At 35.4% G+C, this 18,263-nt stretch overlaps 1 protein-coding gene across 1 annotated transcript in view; it reads right to left on the bottom strand.

Moving 5' to 3' along the window:
- ZGRF1 (zinc finger GRF-type containing 1) overlaps positions 1-18,263 on the bottom strand; it is a 92,562-nt gene that overhangs the window by 21,609 nt on the left and 52,690 nt on the right. The window contains exons 16-19 of the mRNA XM_081303966.1: positions 9,768-9,911; positions 8,383-8,497; positions 6,329-6,591; positions 4,327-4,486 (exon numbers count right to left, since the gene is read on the bottom strand). Coding sequence (XP_081160092.1) covers positions 4,327-4,486; positions 6,329-6,591; positions 8,383-8,497; positions 9,768-9,911 — 682 coding nt within the window. The remainder of the gene's footprint in view (positions 1-4,326; positions 4,487-6,328; positions 6,592-8,382; positions 8,498-9,767; positions 9,912-18,263) is intronic.

Raw genomic sequence — 18,263 nt, 5'->3', positions numbered from 1 at the left:
GAGGATACACACAATTTGAACAGACCAATATCAATGGATGAAATTGAAGAAGCAATCAAAAGACTACCAACCAAGAAAAGCCCAGTACCGGATGGGTATACAGTGGAGTTTTACAAAACCTTTAAAGAAGAATTAATACCAATACTTTTCAAGTTATTTCAGGAAATAGAAAAAGAGGGAGCTCTTCCAAATTCATTCTATGAGGCCAACATCACCCTGATTCCGAAACCAGACAAAGACACCTCAAAGAAAGAAAACTACAGACCAATATCTCTAATGAACCTAGATGCAAAAATCCTCAATAAAATTCTGGCGAATCGAATACAAAAACACATCAAAAAAATTGTGCACCATGATCAAGTAGGATTCATCCCTGGGATGCAAGGATGGTTCAATATACGGAAATCAATAAATGTTATTCACCACATCAATAGACTTAAAGATAAGAACCATATGATCATCTCAATAGACGCAGAGAAAGCATTCGACAAAGTACAGCATCCCTTTATGTTCAAAACATTAGAAAAACTAGGGATAACAGGAACTTACCTTGACATTGTAAAAGCTATCTATGCTAAGCCTCAGGCTAGCATCATTCTGAATGGAGAAAAGTTGAAGGCATTCCCTCTAAAATCTGGAACAAGACAGGGATGCCCTCTCTCACCACTTCTATTTAATTTAGTCCTTGAAATACTAGCCAGAGCAATTAGACAGACAAAAGAAATTAAAGGCATAAAAATAGGAAAAGAAGAACTTAAATTATCACTATTTGCAGACGACATGATTCTATACCTAGAAGACCCAAAAGGGTCTACAAAGAAACTACTAGAACTAATAAATGAATTCAGCAAGGTGGCAGGATATAAAATCAACACGCATAAATCAAAGGCATTTCTGTATATCAGCGACAAAACTTCTGAAACGGAAATGAGGAAAAACACTCCATTCACAATATCCTCAAAAAAAAATTAAAATACTTGGGAATCAACCTAACAAAAGAGGTGAAAGATTTATACAATGAAAACTACAGAACCCTAAAGAGAGAAGTAGAAGAAGATCTTAGAAGATGGAAAAATATACCATGTTCATGGATAGGCAGAACTAACATTATCAAAATGGTGATATTACCAAAAGTTCTCTATAGGTTTAATGCAATACCAATCAAAATCCCAACAGCATTTCTTGTAGAAATAGATAAAGCAATCATGAAATTCATATGGAAAAATAAAAGACCCAGAATAGCAAAAGCAATTCTAAGCAGGAAGTGTGAATCAGGCGGTATAGCGATACCAGGTTTCAAACTATATTACAGAGCAATAGGGACAAAAACAGCATGGTACTGGTACCAAAACAGGCGGGTGGACCAATGGTATAGAATAGAGGACACAGAGACTAATCCACAAAGTTACAACTATCGTATATTTGATAAAGGGGCTAAAAGCATGCAATGGAGGAAGGATAGCATCTTCAACAAATGGTGTTGGGAAAACTGGAAATCCATATGCAACAAAATGAAACTGAATCCCTTTCTCTCGCCATGCACAAAAGTTAACTCAAAATGGATCAAGGAGCTTGATATCAAATCAGAGACTCTGCGTCTGATAGAAGAAAAAGTTGGCTCCGATCTACATATTGTGGGGTCGGGCTCCAAATTCCTTAATAGGACACCCATAGCACAAGAGTTAATAACAAGAATCAACAAATGGGACTTACTTAAACTAAAAAGTTTTTTCTCAACAAGAGAAACAATAAGAGAGGTAAATAGGGAGCCTACATCCTGGGAACAAATTTTTACTCCTCACAGTTCAGATAGAGCCCCAATATCCAGAGTATACAAAGAACTCAAAAAATTAAACAATAAGAAAACAAATAACCCAATCAACAAATGGGCCAAGGACCTGAACAGACACTTCTCAGAGGAGGATATACAATCAATCAACAAGTACATGAAAAAATGCTCTCCATCTCTAGCAGTCAGAGAAATGCAAATCAAAACCACCCTAAGATACCACATCACTCCAGTAAGATTGGCAGCCACTATGAAGTCAAACAACAACAAGTGCTGGCGAGGATGTGGGGAAAAGGGTACACTTGTACATTGTTGGTGGGACTGCAAATTGGTGCAGCCAATTTGGAAAGCAGTATGGAGATTCCTGGGACAGCTGGGAATGGAACCACCATTTGACCCTGCTATTGCCCTTCTCGGACTATTCCCTGAAGACCTTAAAAGAGCGTACTACAGAGATACTGCCACATCGATGTTCATAGCAGCACAATTCACAATAGCTAGACTGTGGAACCAACCCAGATGCCCTTCAATAGATGAATGGATAAAAAAAATGTGGCATCTATACACAATGGAGTACTATGCAGCAATGAAAAATGATAAAATCATAGAATTTGCAGGGAAATGGATGGCACTAGAGCAGATTATGCTTAGTGAAGCTAGCCAATCCCTAAAAAACAAATACCAAATGTCTTCTTTGATATAATGAGAGCAACTATGAACAGAGTAGGGAGGAAGAGCAGGAAGAAAAGATTAACTTTAAACAGAGACATGAGATGGGAGGGAAAGGGAGAGAAAAGGGAAATTGCATGGAAATGAAGGGAGACCCTCATTGCTATACAAAATTACATATAAGAGGTTATGAGGGGAATGGGAAAATAAACAAGGAGAGAAATGAATTACAGTAGATGGGGTAGAGAGAGAAGATGTGAGGGAAGGGGAGGGGGGATAGGAGGGGATAGGAGAGGTAGCAGAATACAACAATTACTAATAGGGCATTATGTAAAATTGTGGATGTGTAACCGACATGATTCTGCAATCTGCATTTGGGGTAAAATTGGGAATTCATAACCCACTTCAATCTAATGTATGAAATATGATATGTCAAGACCTTTGTAATGTTGTGAACAACCAATAAAAAAAAAAGAAATGTAACAAAATATAAACTACAAAATCTGCATATTTTAACCATAGCATTAATTTATGTGATTATAAAAGTTAAATTTTTTGGGCTCAGGATGTAGATCAGTGGAATAACGCTTGTCTAGCAGCATGCTTAAGGCTCTGTGTTCAATTCATAGTATCATAAAAACAGAGAGAAAACAAAGTTAATTTTTAAGAAGACTAGACTTGTAAATAATGGATTATTTCTCCTATTAAAATTCATAAAATGACAAAGTTTTTTGGTGAAAAATTAAAAACGTAAAATATTCTGTGTAATTTTCTTTGCATTTTTAAAATCTTATGCAATCACAAAAATTTGATATCTGCAGAATAGACTGCTATTGTATTCTTTGGATCCCTCTCTCTGAAATTAAAAACATAATCTACTTAAACTGTTCAGCTTTGTTAATAGTGTATATTTTAAGGCAGATGAATAAGATATTGTTGAATCCCAGACTGTTGGTTCTGGGATTTTAGTCTACTTCTCAGGTAACAGACCCAAGATTCATGGGTCAGAAAGGACTTTTACCCATGGCACAGAAAGCAATGTGGATAACATAGTATTTGAATCCCTTTGTTCCCAAGTTTCATAGGAAGATGAAGAGTATCCCCATGGATAACTGCACCTGCAGTGGATTGAGTTAGAGGACAAGAACACTGAGATGGGAGATCCACTATTTTTAAAAACAAGTAGTAGGCAAGTTCTTAGTCCTGAAGAATGATATTAACTCATCAGTTAAACCTGCTTGCTATAAAGACTACCCTGAGAAATGCCCATGGTGGATTACCTCCCCTGCAATACAATGTAGCCCTGCGTGTTTTTAATTGAAACTGAATTTTTATATGAATATCCCATCTTTTTTATTTTTTGAAGTTGTAGATGGACACAATACCTTATTTATTTATTTATTTTTATGTGGGGCTAAGAATGGAACCCAGTGCCTCACACATGGTAGGCAAGTGCTGTGTCACTGAGCTACACCTCCAGGCCCATGAATATCTCATCTTGATGCCAAAATTATCAGGTTTGGTATTTGATTTTATCCTACTTATTTTTTTTATATTTATTTTTAAGTTTTCGGTGGACACAACATCTTTATTTTATTTGTATGTGGTGCTGAGGATCGAACCCAGCGCCCCACGCATGCCAGACGAGCACGTTACCGCTTGAGCCACATCCCCAGCCCAATCCTACTTATTAATTAATAGTTTAGCTTGTTACTTAGCACAGATGCTAGCTTCTGGGTATAAGACAATGGCCTTGAGTACTTGGCATACCCAACAGGGATGTACATGGAAACTCAGGGCCTGTGGTGGATTGCCTCTCTCAACAATAACCTAAAAATCAGCTACTCAAATACACTTGTCATACCTACCCAAGAAGTACTCTGTCAACAGCTACATTAGTGGAAGAAGAAATCAGAAGTTTCCATGGCCTTGCATTTGCAACTGTAAGAGCTTCAGTCTTTTCAAATAGTTGTACAAAGAACAAAATCACCACTGCCAGCAAATAACTCTTCCCTGCTCCAAAAACACCTAATTATTTTAAAGAAAGAGAAAAAATTAAAGTGATATGATAAACACGTTTCTGAAAATACAAGAAATATTTAATCTGTCACATTCTCCTTTATTTAATTATTTGAAAAAATTGACTGACCACTATGGAATGACTAAATAACAAAATACTTCTACCTTTAATGAGACCACAGTCAACCTAATAGGATAAGCAGATAAAGAGATAATAAAAAAAGAATATGGTAACACTGTTATGGGATCAGAGAAAGAAGAACATCTCCTTTGGTGGAGAGGGGGATGTTACAACAAAGTTCGTAGCTATTAAAAATTTTGTAAAAGAACTTTAAGAATTTCTATAAATAGCAAACAGGCAAGAGATGAGGCAAGGGACAAATCACAAGAGGATAAAACATATGTTTGTTATGACTGAAAAATCTGAATCTTATCTTAAAGGTTAGTGGAAGTCATTGAAGGATTTTAAGCAATATAACTGACTTATCAAATTGTCTGGGTCTGTGTGTGTGTGTGTGTGTGTGTGTGTGTGTTTAGCAAGTGCCCTACACTGAGCTATATCCCCAGCCCTCAGATAGTTTTTGAAAAACTATTTGGAGCCAGGCATCATGCCTTTAATCCCAGGTACTCTGGAATTAATGGAGTCTGAGGCAGGAGTATTTATTGCAAGTTAAAGGTCAACCCTGGCAACTTATTCAGACCCTGTCTCAATATAAAAACAAAAAGGGCTGTGTACGTAGCTCAGCGGTAGTATTAGAAAAAAAATAAATAAATAAACAAATACAGAGAAAGGAAACCTAAAGGTGGATCAATTAGGAAATTGTGTGAGATAATCCCAACATAATAAATACTAAATTTACTGAGCATATTCCATTGTGCCGGATACTGTTCTAAGCATTCACTTACATTGAGTTATTTAATCCCCCACCCCTCTGAGGTAGATGCCGTTATCATTTCCATTTTACAGAGCAGGAAATTAAAGCTAAGAGATAAGTGATGTGTCCAAGATCATATAGCTAATAAATGAAAGAGCCAAAGGCAGAATTCTAGCTCTAGAGACTACCCTCCACCGAGTAGGCCACGTGGAGATCTGATGATGGATTGGAATGTGTGGATTCAAGTAAACTGGAAGGAGAAAATCATTATGAAGGATGGATAGCAGTCAGATGGGACCCACCTCAGTGATTGTTCTGATGTGGAAAGATAAACAGTAAGAAAGTAGAAGATTAAGTAGAGAACTAACCTATGGAGAAATGAGCTACACAGAAGCCAAAATACAGAGAAAGGTATTAGTTCTGAATAGAAGAAAATAAAGCTCCCTTCACCTGGACAGAGACAAAAAAAGGGTAAGAATGAGTCTAAACTTACTTAAATTGAAGGAGCTCAGGACATTAAAAGAAGTTTCTGTTACAAATTTAATTCCTATTTTAGAGGCAAGATCAATTTCAGAGGGGTAGAGGAGGGGCAAGGATGGGGTTATGAGAATAACGAAGTTCTGGAATAGCTGCTGTGGAAGATGAAAGAGTAAACAGAGTAGGAATATAAGCTTTGCTGATCAGGGTTGAAGTCTAGTCTAACAGAGGAATACACAGATATCTAGACCAATCTGGACACTTTAGCAATGACTAAATAATGCTGACCATTCATCAGATATGCTGCCAATTTTTCGTTTCAAGGTAGTCAGATGTGCTCTAATTTAACAGCTTACTCAAGTGGGTTCTGGGTTCAAGTTTAAAAGTTTTTACTCACAGTTATTCTGGAAACTTGTTTTGACTAGGATATTACGAAAAGATTACCTTATATAAGTTTACATTAAAATATATTTACTAGGACTGTTTTCTTGCTTCTTACCATGTATGACTGTGATAGGGAGGGTATGGGTGTGCAGTTCCTTCCCTTCTTCAACACTTTCATGGGATGCCATCATTTGAGCTATCTGAATTAGAGCTGTAGCTTGGTCCTTGTTTAACTTGTGTGTCTGAATTAACTCACTAGCTAACTGCAATGTTTCTCCCAGGCTAAGTAGTTCAAATTTTGTATTGATATTTGCAAAGGCTGGTGGGATAAATTTTCTCTTATTTTCTCTCTTGTTGCTAACTGTAGTTGACGGAGACCTAGTAAAAAGGCAACAAATCACAGACTCATTCACAACTGGCCTTCATTTCATAAACACCACAGAAAACATTTTTTGGGTAAGGTGGGGAGGACATATGGATACCAGCCTCAACTTAGAGGAGTGTGCAAGAAGACTAAACTTTGTTCAATATTTCCTATCTGTGGTGTGAGTCTACATATTTTACACATTACTTTATATACTCTTCAACAACATGAGGAAGTTAATTATTTCAAATACAGATATTAAAAATGTTTCCCCAAAACTCAGCACTGTTAAGAATCAGATAATTAATAGTGTTTATTTCAGGTAAAACTGAAAATATATAAATGCTTTTATTTCTATTTCTATAAAGGTTCAATTCATTTCAATTGCACAAAAAAAATAATGGAACCATAAGGATATTTTTAAATTAACCAAAAATCTCTTTTGTTTTGACTAGGATATTATGAAATATAATATTTAATTAAATTTAATTAAACTTGCAATTTTTAATATAATTTTTTTATTTTGGAATTTTTATTTGCTGGAGTTCCAAAGATAACAGAGTATTCCTAAATATTCCTCACCCACTTCTTCCCCTTATGTTAACTTTTTACAGTGCCAAGATATATTTGTCAATACCAAAAGACCAACATTTGTTCATTGCTATTAAACTACAGTCTTCTTTCACATTTTATGTTTCCTAACTTTAGTATCTTATTCTACTCTAAGATCCAAATCAGATTATCACACTACATATAGTAATCCATAAGGATATGTATTACCTAGAATTTCATTGGCATGAGAAAAGCAAAACACTCCAAATGAGTAATAACAATCCAAATTGGAAAAATGGGCTTTTTCTATTATTTGAATGCATTTAGGACACTATAACTTTCCATTTTTTAAAAAGGATCTTGGTGTTTGAAAATTAACAGGTAATGTTAAGAATAAAATCAGGGCTGGAGTGCTTTCATGGTATGCTTGAGGGCCTGGGGTTGATCCTCAGCACTGCATATAAATAAGTAAATAATCTATTAACAACTGAAAAAAATTAAAATTAAAAAACAAAGAATAAAATCAAGTCAAATTGGTGGGGCATGCCTATAATCTCAAAGGCTGGGGAGGCTGAGGCAGGAAGATCACAAGTTCAAAGCCAATCTTAACAAATAGCAAGGCCCTAAGCAACTCAGCGAGATACCTTCTCAAATAAAAAAAAATAAGCTACATCTGAGGATGTAGCTTAGTGCTTAACCACCCCTGAGTTTAATTCTTGGTACCAAAAAAAAAAAAAGAGAGAACAAAATCAGTATTGACATATGCACTGTATTCAAGCTGTAAAATAATTCTTATAAATGCCAAATAATATACAGTATCAAACTATAGATGAATTATTAAATCATCACTCCAAAGATCTTTAGAATATTATCCCTTGATACAGAGAAAAAATTCACAGTACTCATTTATTAGCCCAAACCACAGTACATAAATAAATAAATAAATAAATAAATAAAAGGTAAATTTTGCATATTTCCCTTTCTCTTTTTATTTTTTCAAATTTTGTTTATTTGTGTGGGGGGATGTATTGGAGATAGAACTCAGGGACTTGTGCATGCTAAGAAAGTACTCTATCATTGAACTGTGTCCCCTACCCCCTTTCTCTTCTAATTAATGACAGTAATTTCATATTCTAAAAAATAATTAAACTTTGAATTGTAAAATTTAAATAATGTACTTTAATTATATTTTTATATTCACTTTCAGTTATCATTTTTTAATACCAACAACCCAAAGATAAATGATGACTTACATTGTTAACAAATATGGCATTAGAGGTAAAGCAGCTGGATTAAAGTAGTCCTGAATATTTTTCAAAGTCGTCAGCTCTGTGCTGGCATTACAAACTAATAATGCATGGACCACTGCTATAAAAAAGATGAGAAAATGAACACTTGATGAAAATAAAATGACACATAAAAAACTGGATTAAATGTCTTTATACCTCAGAGTTCAACTACTAAATTAATCATGACATAAAATAAACCTTTAAGTACATGCAGAAAGGTCTGTGAACTTCTATCCATTGAATTACTATGCTATCTACTCATTCTCTTTCTATGAATATACATAAATTGCATAACTTAAATCAAATTTAGAGTTGTGCATATCAGTAAATGAATAAGAACACCTGTTTTGAGTTAGTGCACTGAGGCACTGCTTGATGGCCAGCAGTTCTCTTTAATCAGCATACCAGTTGAGCTGTACGGAAGTACTTATGTAATTTTAAAATATTCTCTTGCATGTCTTTCTTAATTATTTTATTAAAATATATGGAAAACAGGAAATTAGCATGCTGATACTGGTAAGTAAATATCTGCAACAAATATGAAAATCTCCATATGAGAAGGATAAACGTTTATTAGCTTTTTATTAGATTTATGCTGGTTGGACTAGGTTTGTTCAGTTAAAAAAGGAAAAATCAAAATCTAAAAGCATCTATGAAATAATATGAATATGTCATTAAATATTTGTCTGGATCAGTTATGAACCAAATTCAACTATTAGAAATCATTAAGAGATCAAAATGTACAGATAAGTTTACAGATTCATAGAACTAAATATGAATTCAACTTACTAAAAGTTTCTTTATTACAAGAAAAATTTGGTGGGTAGCCTGCCTTATTAATAATTTTTCAAAACAGATAAGATATTCTCAAAGCAAAAATCATACTCTTCTGGCTCAATTCAACCGAAAATCTTCAGAACCTTCCCAAGGTGAAAATAAATTGTTTACTAAATATATTTTCAAATAAACCATAAGGATTAGAACTTGATGCAAGAAGTTCTTTGAAAAAATTCTCATTTGTACACCTATTGTTTGTACTTTTAAAAAGTCAAATATAAACTTGTAAAATTCAACTTTAACCTAATGCTTAAGTGAAGATTCAAGATTTCATTATATTGCTTGCCCTATGGGACTTGAACTGCAGAAATAATGATGTATTAAATTTTCATACACATTTTCAGGAACTCATCGCATATAATAGGAGAAACCACTATAGCTTTAAACACCATTGGTTTGTTGGCTTTAAACAAACAATCCCACACACAGTTAGTTAGCATTAGTGCTCAAAGTTCATCATATGTCTATCAACCTTTCAAAATATAAATTAAGATACACATGGTAATACTTACTGTTAGTAGGCCAATTAGAAGGGAAATAACCTTTCAAGGGCAGTAGCTCCACCTCATTGAGAGATGATGGTCCAAAGAAAGCACTGCATGCAATAAAAGTATCCAGTTCAAAGTCTAGGGTTTTTGAAATCACCCAAAGATCATCTAAAAAAACAAACATTTTACCTCCAGCTTTATTGAGGTCTGCATGACACAAAATTGTACATAATTAATTAGGTTGTATGACATGTATTCTTGAGGTGATCAGGCTGCTGGGGAAAGAACCCTGGGCCTCACAAATGCCAAGCACATGCTCTGTCACCAAGCTATGACCCCAGGCACAACATGATATTTCCACATAAGTATACCCTGTGAAATGATTTCCATAATCTAACTAATCAACATGTCCATCACCTGACAGAGTTACTGTTTTTGTGTGTGTATAGTGAGAACTCTTAAGATCTATTCCCTTTGCAAATTTCAAATACACGATATGCTATTATTAACTATAGTTACCATGCTGTATATAAGATCTCTAGAACTTGCTTATAAGTAAGTTAGCACTCTTTGACTACCATCTCTCCATTTTCTATATCCCTCACCTCTTAGAAACCACCATTCAGCTGTTTCTCTAAATTCAATTTTTTTTTTTTGGTGGGGGTGTATTTTGTTTTTGTTTTTATACCAGGGATTGAACCCAGGGTGCTTAACCACCAAGCCACATCCCCAGCCCTTTTTAATATTTCATTACATACAGGGTCTACCTGAGTTGCTTAAGGCCTTGCTAAGTTGCTGAGGCTAGGTTTGAACTTGTGATCCTCCTGCCTCAGCCTCCTGAGTTGCTGGGATTACAGACATGTGCCACTACACCCGGCTAAATTCAATTGTTTAAGATTCATATATAACACTGCCAAATTTGTGCCTGCTTATTTCACTTAGCATAAAGCCCTCCAAGTTCATATATGCTATCACAAATATTAGAATTTCCTTCTTTTTCGAGACTGATGTATATTCCATGGTATAGACATATATGTTTGTTTTCTTACTGAGTTGTTCAAGTTCCTTATATATTTTGGATGTTAATTCCTCATCAGATATATGGTTTGCAAATATTCTCTCCCATACTATAGGGTGTCTCTTCATTCTTTTGATTGTTTCCTTTGCTATATAGAAGATTCTAGTTCAACATAATACATTTGTCTATTTTTTTTTTTTTGGATGTCCATGCTTTTGAGTTCTTACCCAAAAAATCTTTGCCCATTGGACAAATACCTTAGATTGATTGTTCTTTGTTTCATAGATGGTGCTTGTTGCAGTATCCTCACATGGTAGAAGGAGCAGAAGGCCATGTACTCAGATGGCAGAAGGGACCAAAGGGGCTAGGATATTTCTTTTTTATTTTTTTAGTTTTAAGTGGACATAATATCTTTATTTTACAATTATGTGGTGCTGAGGATCGAACCCAGTGTCCCTGCATGCTACGCAAGCACTCTTGCCACCACTGAGCCACAATCCCAACCCCTGGGATATTTCTTTCAACTTGTTTTACAAGGCCACTAATCCCATTAAGAATATAAAGCATTCATGACTTAATCACTTTCTAAAGGTCCTACCTCTTTTTTTAATTTTCCTTGGTGTAGGGTATGAACCTAGGTTATGGCACATGCTGGGCAAGTGCTCTGCCACTGAGCTACACCCGCAGCCCTAGGTCCTACCTCTTAATACAGGTTGAATACTCCTTATCTAAAATACTTGAGACCAGAACTGTTTCAGATTTTGGATTTTTTTCAGACTGGGGACTATTTGCATATAACTTATGAGATATCTTAGGGATGGGTCCTAAATCTAAGCATAAAATTCATTTATGTTTCATATATATCTGTACATACAGACAGAAAGCAATTTTATAATTTTTTAATAATCTTTTGTATGAAACAAAATTTCATAGAATGGAATTTTCCACTTCTGTCACATCAGCACTCAAAAATTGGGGTCTTTGGAGAACTTTGGATTTTAGTTTTTCAGATTAGGAAATGTTCAACAATTCTTGTGTAGGGGGGGCACATTTAGATCATAGAAACTACCTTATATGCTACAAAAAAAAAAAAAAAAAAAAAAAGGTAGTCCTAGACTTAATTCAGGCTAACAAAACCTCTAGCAGTGGAACAGTGCTAAAGATCAGATCAGTAAGTAAGGTTATTAGCAGTTCCAGGGAGCCCAAAAATAACCACAAATTAGCAATCAATATACCATCCCATTTCCACTGACAAGTCCTCTTTCAGGACATCTGAACTTCTTCATCTTTTGCAACTATCTAGCAATCAGCAAGGGAGTCTGGCTAGGCTCAGGCGAAGAGTAAGGGAATAAAGAAGGAGAAAGGTGTGGAACTCTTGAATGGTGTACTTTAAACAATAACTAAAATTTTACTTCTAAAACTAGTTTGAAAATTATTGAAGGGCTGGCTTCAGCGGTAGAGTGCTCGCCTAGCATGGGCGGGACCCTAGTTAGATCCTTAGCACCACATAAAAATAAAGGCATTGTGTTGTGTCCATCTACACCTAAAAAATAAATATAAAAAATAAAGAAAATTACTGAAAAATTTCTACCAGATGAGGGGTTGGGCATATAGCTCAATTAGCAGAGTGCTTGGCTTGCATGCACAGGGCCCAGGGTTCTATCTCCAGCACCACACACACACACACACACACACACACACACAAAATCTACCAGATGAATTCATCTTAAATTTTCCCTGCTACAGCCAAGCATAGCAGTGTACACCAGTAATCCCAGCAACTCAGGAGGCTCAGACAAGATAATCAAAGATGGCCCCGGCAACTTATTAAGACACTGTCTCAAAATAAAAAATAAAAAGGGCTGGAAAAAATAAAAAGAGCTGAGGATGTAGCTCAGTGGTAAAGAGCCTTTAGGTTCAATCCTTAGTACGGAGGAAAAAAGTCTCTGTTGTAAATAGAAAGGGAGAATTAAAGTGAAGAATAGTATAGTTACAAAGATTAAAGAAAACCCCAAGACTTCATATATCTAAATAGTAATTAAATTATTTAATCACATGCATTTTCAAAGGGAAGAGAAAAAGGTAAGAATTATAGAAAGACTTATACTTTTTAATCACATATTTCTTTACACTTGATTTTTTCATTGTATATGTTTATGTACTAACTTAATTTTTTTGAAAACCATGTCAAATGTTCAATTTCTAAAAAAAATCCAACCTCTTCATTACATATAATATGCATTTAAAAAATAAAATCATAATGTTTCTGCACAAGTTTCCTAATGTGTATACATTACAAATTTTTTGCTTACTTAATTAGTAACACAATTCAAAACATGTAAAAAATGCCCAATTAAAAAAATATTTAAAAAAACAAATTCTACGATTTTCATGGGACTTAAGTTTCAATATATTAATTTGTGAGGGGAACACATTCAGATCATAGAAACTACTTTAGGGGAGTCCTAATTCTGTTTCTAATCAAGAGGCTGAACTATCTACAAAATGGGATCCTAATTAGAATAAATTATACTCCATGCATGTATGTCAAAAATACATTTATCATGTATATCTAAAAAGAACAAATTTTTTAAATGGGGGAAAAAAATGAGTCTGAACTAGTATGATTGCTGGCTCCCTTCCTGCAGGGAATAGAGAGAGAAGTAGAGAAACCCGCTGGAGCTGGAATGTTGTTTTGAACTGGAGGGCCTAGAGTATATCATTGATGATTCTGTCCCCTTCCACTTACTCCTCCTCCTTTTTTTGGTGTGTGTGTGATTGGTGCTGGATGAAACCCTGGGCTTTGTGCACGCTAGGCAAGTGCTCTACCACTGAGTTACAACTCCAGCCTAAGATTCTGTTCTTACGTCCCACTGGCCTTCTCCCCAGGCTCCAATGCCCTGGAACAAATTGTACCTCGCTATCCATAAGTTAATTCACATTTCTGGTCTAGAAATCCTCTGTGCTATAGTTTGGATACTGAATGTTCCCCAAAGGTCTATATGTTAAAGGCTTAGTTGCCAGGGTGGTACTACTGGGAAGCAGTGGAACCTTTGAGAGGTAGGACCTAGTGGAAAATCGTTAGGTCATTGGGGGCATGCTCCTAAAGGAGATTTTGACAACAGGATTCATCTATTCTTTTTTTTTTTTTTTCCTGGCTCAGGAGGTCAGTAGTTTATTTTTCTGTGTGCTCCTGCCTTGATATGCTGTCTTGTTAGAGGCCCAAAACAATGAAGCCACTTGATCACAGACTGGAACTGCCAAAACAATGAGACAAAATAAATCATTTCTCTTTATAAGTCAATTTTCTCAGGTATTTCATTACAGTGATAGAAAGTTGACTAATATACTCTGAAAAATCAGGGCAACAACAAAAGCACTGTGCTGTGCTGTAATGAACAGACAAAAACTGGTGGTAACTAACTGATCACAGGGCAGTCTCCATCCCACCTCAATTTCTCCAAACTCTGAGGGCTAAAGAATTTTGTAATACAAAAATATTATTCTATTTAATGTTGCTTTTCCCTTGAACCAAACTGTTTACACTTGACCTTATGGGTTATTTCATGAGTTCCACCAATGCGGCCAGCGCAATGGTTTCATTAATGAGGTTCTTGGCATAAAAGTTAGCTAGCAGAGATCGAAATAAAACACACAGACTCAGTTACCTTATTTCTATTGCCAGGTCCGAGACGGCTCCCCTCTCTGGTTCCCACCTCTAACCGCCTGGCAGGGCAGCAAGGATTACTCAGGGCTAGCAGGAGAGAGAGAGAGGGAGCACACCAGGGAGTAGCCTTTTATTGGGGAACAAGAAATTCAGGGGAGAATTCCATCCAATGAATGTTGAGGGGGGGCCGCACTCCAAGGTCAGGGTCAGTGATTGGGCCCTCGGGGTCAGTGGTCAGTCACACCCCCACACGGACGGGTTCTCTCATCAGGAGAGGGCCGGGAAAGTTCCGACACAGCCAGAACGCCTCAGACCCAAACTGGGAGTCGCCCAGTCACGTGTGAGAATGGCTCCCCACAATGAGTGACTGTGGTTTTCTGGTGGCTAGGGCTCTCCACACTATAGTTCAACTGCACCCCCGATTTCTGGAACTCTCTGAAGCTGACAAGTTTGGGATTGGTCGTCCCTCATATGAATTTCCAGAAAGAAAAGCAGTATGAAAAAATAAAATAGCATAAAATAGCTCATAATGTTTATATTAATTACACATTGAAATGATATTGCTTTGGATATATTTAGGTTAAAGTTTATTATTAAAAATTTTAAAAAGAAAGCCTTATTGGGCTGGGGATGTGGCTCAAGTGGTAGCACGATCCTTAGCACCACATACAAACAAAGATGTTGTGTCCGCCGAAAACTAAAAAATAAATATTAAAATTCTCTCTCTCTCACTCTCTCTTTAAAAAAAAAAAAAGAAAGAAAGAAAGCCTTATTGAGGATTCTCCGAGAAGGAAGGAAAAACTAAAACACAGAAAATATAAAAGTTGGGGCTAGGGATGTGGCTCAAGTGGTAGCGCGCTCGCCTGGCATACATGCGGCCCAGGTTCAATCCTCAGCACCACATACAAAAACAAAGATGTTGTGTCTGCCGAAAAATAAAAAATAAATATTAAAATTCTCTCTCTCTCTCTTTCTCTTTAAAAAAAAAAAATAGAACCCTTTCAGTCACTCTTGTGATCTTCTGACATTATCTCCCTAACACTGTGCTGGTGTGTATGTGGGTGTCTTTACCATCTGTAACTACAAGATGACCCTGGCTCATCTTATTAAAAAAAAAAAAAAAAAGAAAGAAAGAAAGAAAGAAAATATAAAAGTTAAGCAAGCTAGAGGATAAATTCAGAGGTGCTAACATCTGAATAATGAAAGACTTGAAAGATGATATATCATGAGCTATGTAATGCTTTAAATAATCAATAAAAAATTTAAAAAAAAATAATGAAAGACATACAAAGAAGGAAGATTATTTGAAGAAATAATAAAGATCAATTTTCCAGAATTACAAAAATGATAAAGGACCTCAGAGTTAAAAGTCTTATAGTGTGGCCAAGAGAAGAAAAAAAAAAAATGAAAAATCCACATTTAGACACAATTATCAGGAAATAAAGGTAAAATCATAGATAAAATTTTAAAGTTTCCATCCCAAAAGAACAAATAACAGAAAGAAAGAATCAAAGTACCCTTAGAGTTTTCAACAGTAACAATGGATTCAAGAAGACAACCAAGTACATAATTACTAGGTTAAAACATATGAAATTGTAGTTTTTGTAGGTCACAAGTATTTAAGGGAAAAAAACTCAGAGCCTAGAATTTTATTTCATTATTTTATTTCTTGCAGTGCTGGAGTTAAAACTCAGGAATTTGCCAATGGTAGGCAAGTACTCTGCCTCTGAGCTATATCCCCAGTCAAAAGTGAGAACTTTATAAAAAGTAGTCGGAGAAAGAAAGATAGTAAATAGATCCATACTAACTCCAAAGTTACATTAGCACTACTCAAAGTAGCCTGACCTGAATGGTTTGTAATTGTATGCCATAAGTAACTTGTACTAGAATGTAATTCAACAAAACTGTTTTAGTCAGCTTTTTCACTGCTGTGACTAAAGAATCTGATCAGCACAATTGCAGAGGAGGAAAAGTTTATTTGAGGGTTCAAGGTTTCAGAAGTCTTAGTCCATAGAAAGCCCACTCCATTCCCTGGAGCTCAAGTTGAGGCTGAACATCATTAAGGGAGAATATGGCAGAGGAAAGTGGCTCATATGGAGATCAGAAAGCAGAGAGAAACTCTACTCGCCAGATACAAATACATACCCAAAGCCACGCCCCAATTCCCACCTCCTCCAGCCACACCCTACCACTTCAGTTACCAGTCAATCCCTATCAAAGGATTAAATCACTGATTGGGTTAAGACTCTTACAAGCCAATCATTTTTCCTCTGAACCTTCTTGCATTGTCTCACATGTGAGCTTTTGAGGAACATCTCACATCTAAACCATAGCATCAACATAATGTTTCTTCACTGAGAAAGTCTTGCAATAAATAAGACAAATAACTAAACAAGTTTGCCTAATAACATAAGTGATTTAAATACTGAAGTAGTTGTTTCCCTCTGTTGAAAACTAGTAAGTTTGTGGACTGGAACCAGCTGCAGATGATATTACAAATATCACTAGTCTAAATAATGTCACCCTGAGGAAAAAGGAAGATAGAAAGTGAAGGAGAGGATCTAGAGAAGAACAAAGGATTGTGAATGTTTTCTAAGAAGTTGTTTTACTGAAGGAAAGATTATCACTTTTTTTTAAAATTTTTTAATATTTATTTTTTAGTTCTCGGCAGACACAACATCTTTGTTTGTATGTGGTGCTGAGGATCGAACCCTGGCCGCACGCATGCCAGGCGAGAGCACTATCGCTTGAGCCACATCCCCAGCCCTAACTATCACTTTTTAAAACGGCAAAAAAGGATTTAAAAGAGCAAAGAAAGAGTGGGATAAAAGAATAATTTAAGATTGTAGGAACATATACAAATGTATCAATTATTATAATTTAAATCTAACTATTTGGGCTTGTTCTGTTTACAGGTCAAATTTTTTATAATTGACACATACAGTGTTTATAAGGAACATACCTATGAGAACACACAAAAGTGTTCAAAAAAGATTTATCAAGTACCTATTAGCAAAAACATACTTGGCATGTCTATATTAATAAATGCATTTTAAGAAAAAGGTATTAAAGTTGTAGAGGGTGGCTATATGATAATAAAATTTCAATTTATCAAGAAGACAAGAGTAACTTAAAACATATGTGCACCTAATAAAATAAGCCTAATATATGAAATGCAAAAAGTAAGAAAATAGCAAGAAGAACGTGAACCATTGAAGATTTCAACTATTTCCCTGAATTGCTGATAGATGACTAACCAAAAATTGGCAAGACTAGAGAAGATCTGGAGAAAGCAATTACTAAACTTGATTTGTTTAAGAGCTCAGCATCTAATAAAAAGAGAGGGCATATATTTCTCATTTTTTTTTTGTCAACTTTATTGAGGCTTAATTTACATACAGTAAAATTCACCAATTTTTGCTGTACAATTTGATGAGTTTTGATGAACTTATATAGACTTGAAAGCATAACCACAAACTTCATGACATAGAACATCCCCATTACTCCAGGAAGTTCCCACCTGCCTCTTCCCAGACAATCCTCCACTCTTGTCCTTGGGCTATTAGGTTTTGCTCTTACTAGAATTTCATTTAAAAGGAATTATATGTAACCTTTTGTTTGGCTTCTTTCACTTAGTGCAATGCTTTTGAAATTTATTCATGTTATCATTGATTTGTTCCTTTCCTTGCTAATCAGTAAATGCACATCTGGATAGTTTGGTGCTATTATGATTAAGGAGGCTAGGAAAATACAGGTATAAGTGTTTGTGTGGACATAGGTTTTTACTTCTCTTGCAGAATACCTAGCAGCAGAATCTGGTTCATTAAAAGAGTAT

The sequence above is a fragment of the Spermophilus citellus genome (assembly GCF_964194105.1).
Source record: "Spermophilus citellus genome assembly, chromosome: 8".
In the NCBI taxonomy this organism is placed as follows: Eukaryota; Metazoa; Chordata; class Mammalia; order Rodentia; family Sciuridae; genus Spermophilus; species Spermophilus citellus.
Note: the sequence above shows the minus strand (reverse complement) of the source record. Positions and strands in the feature narration are given on the sequence as shown.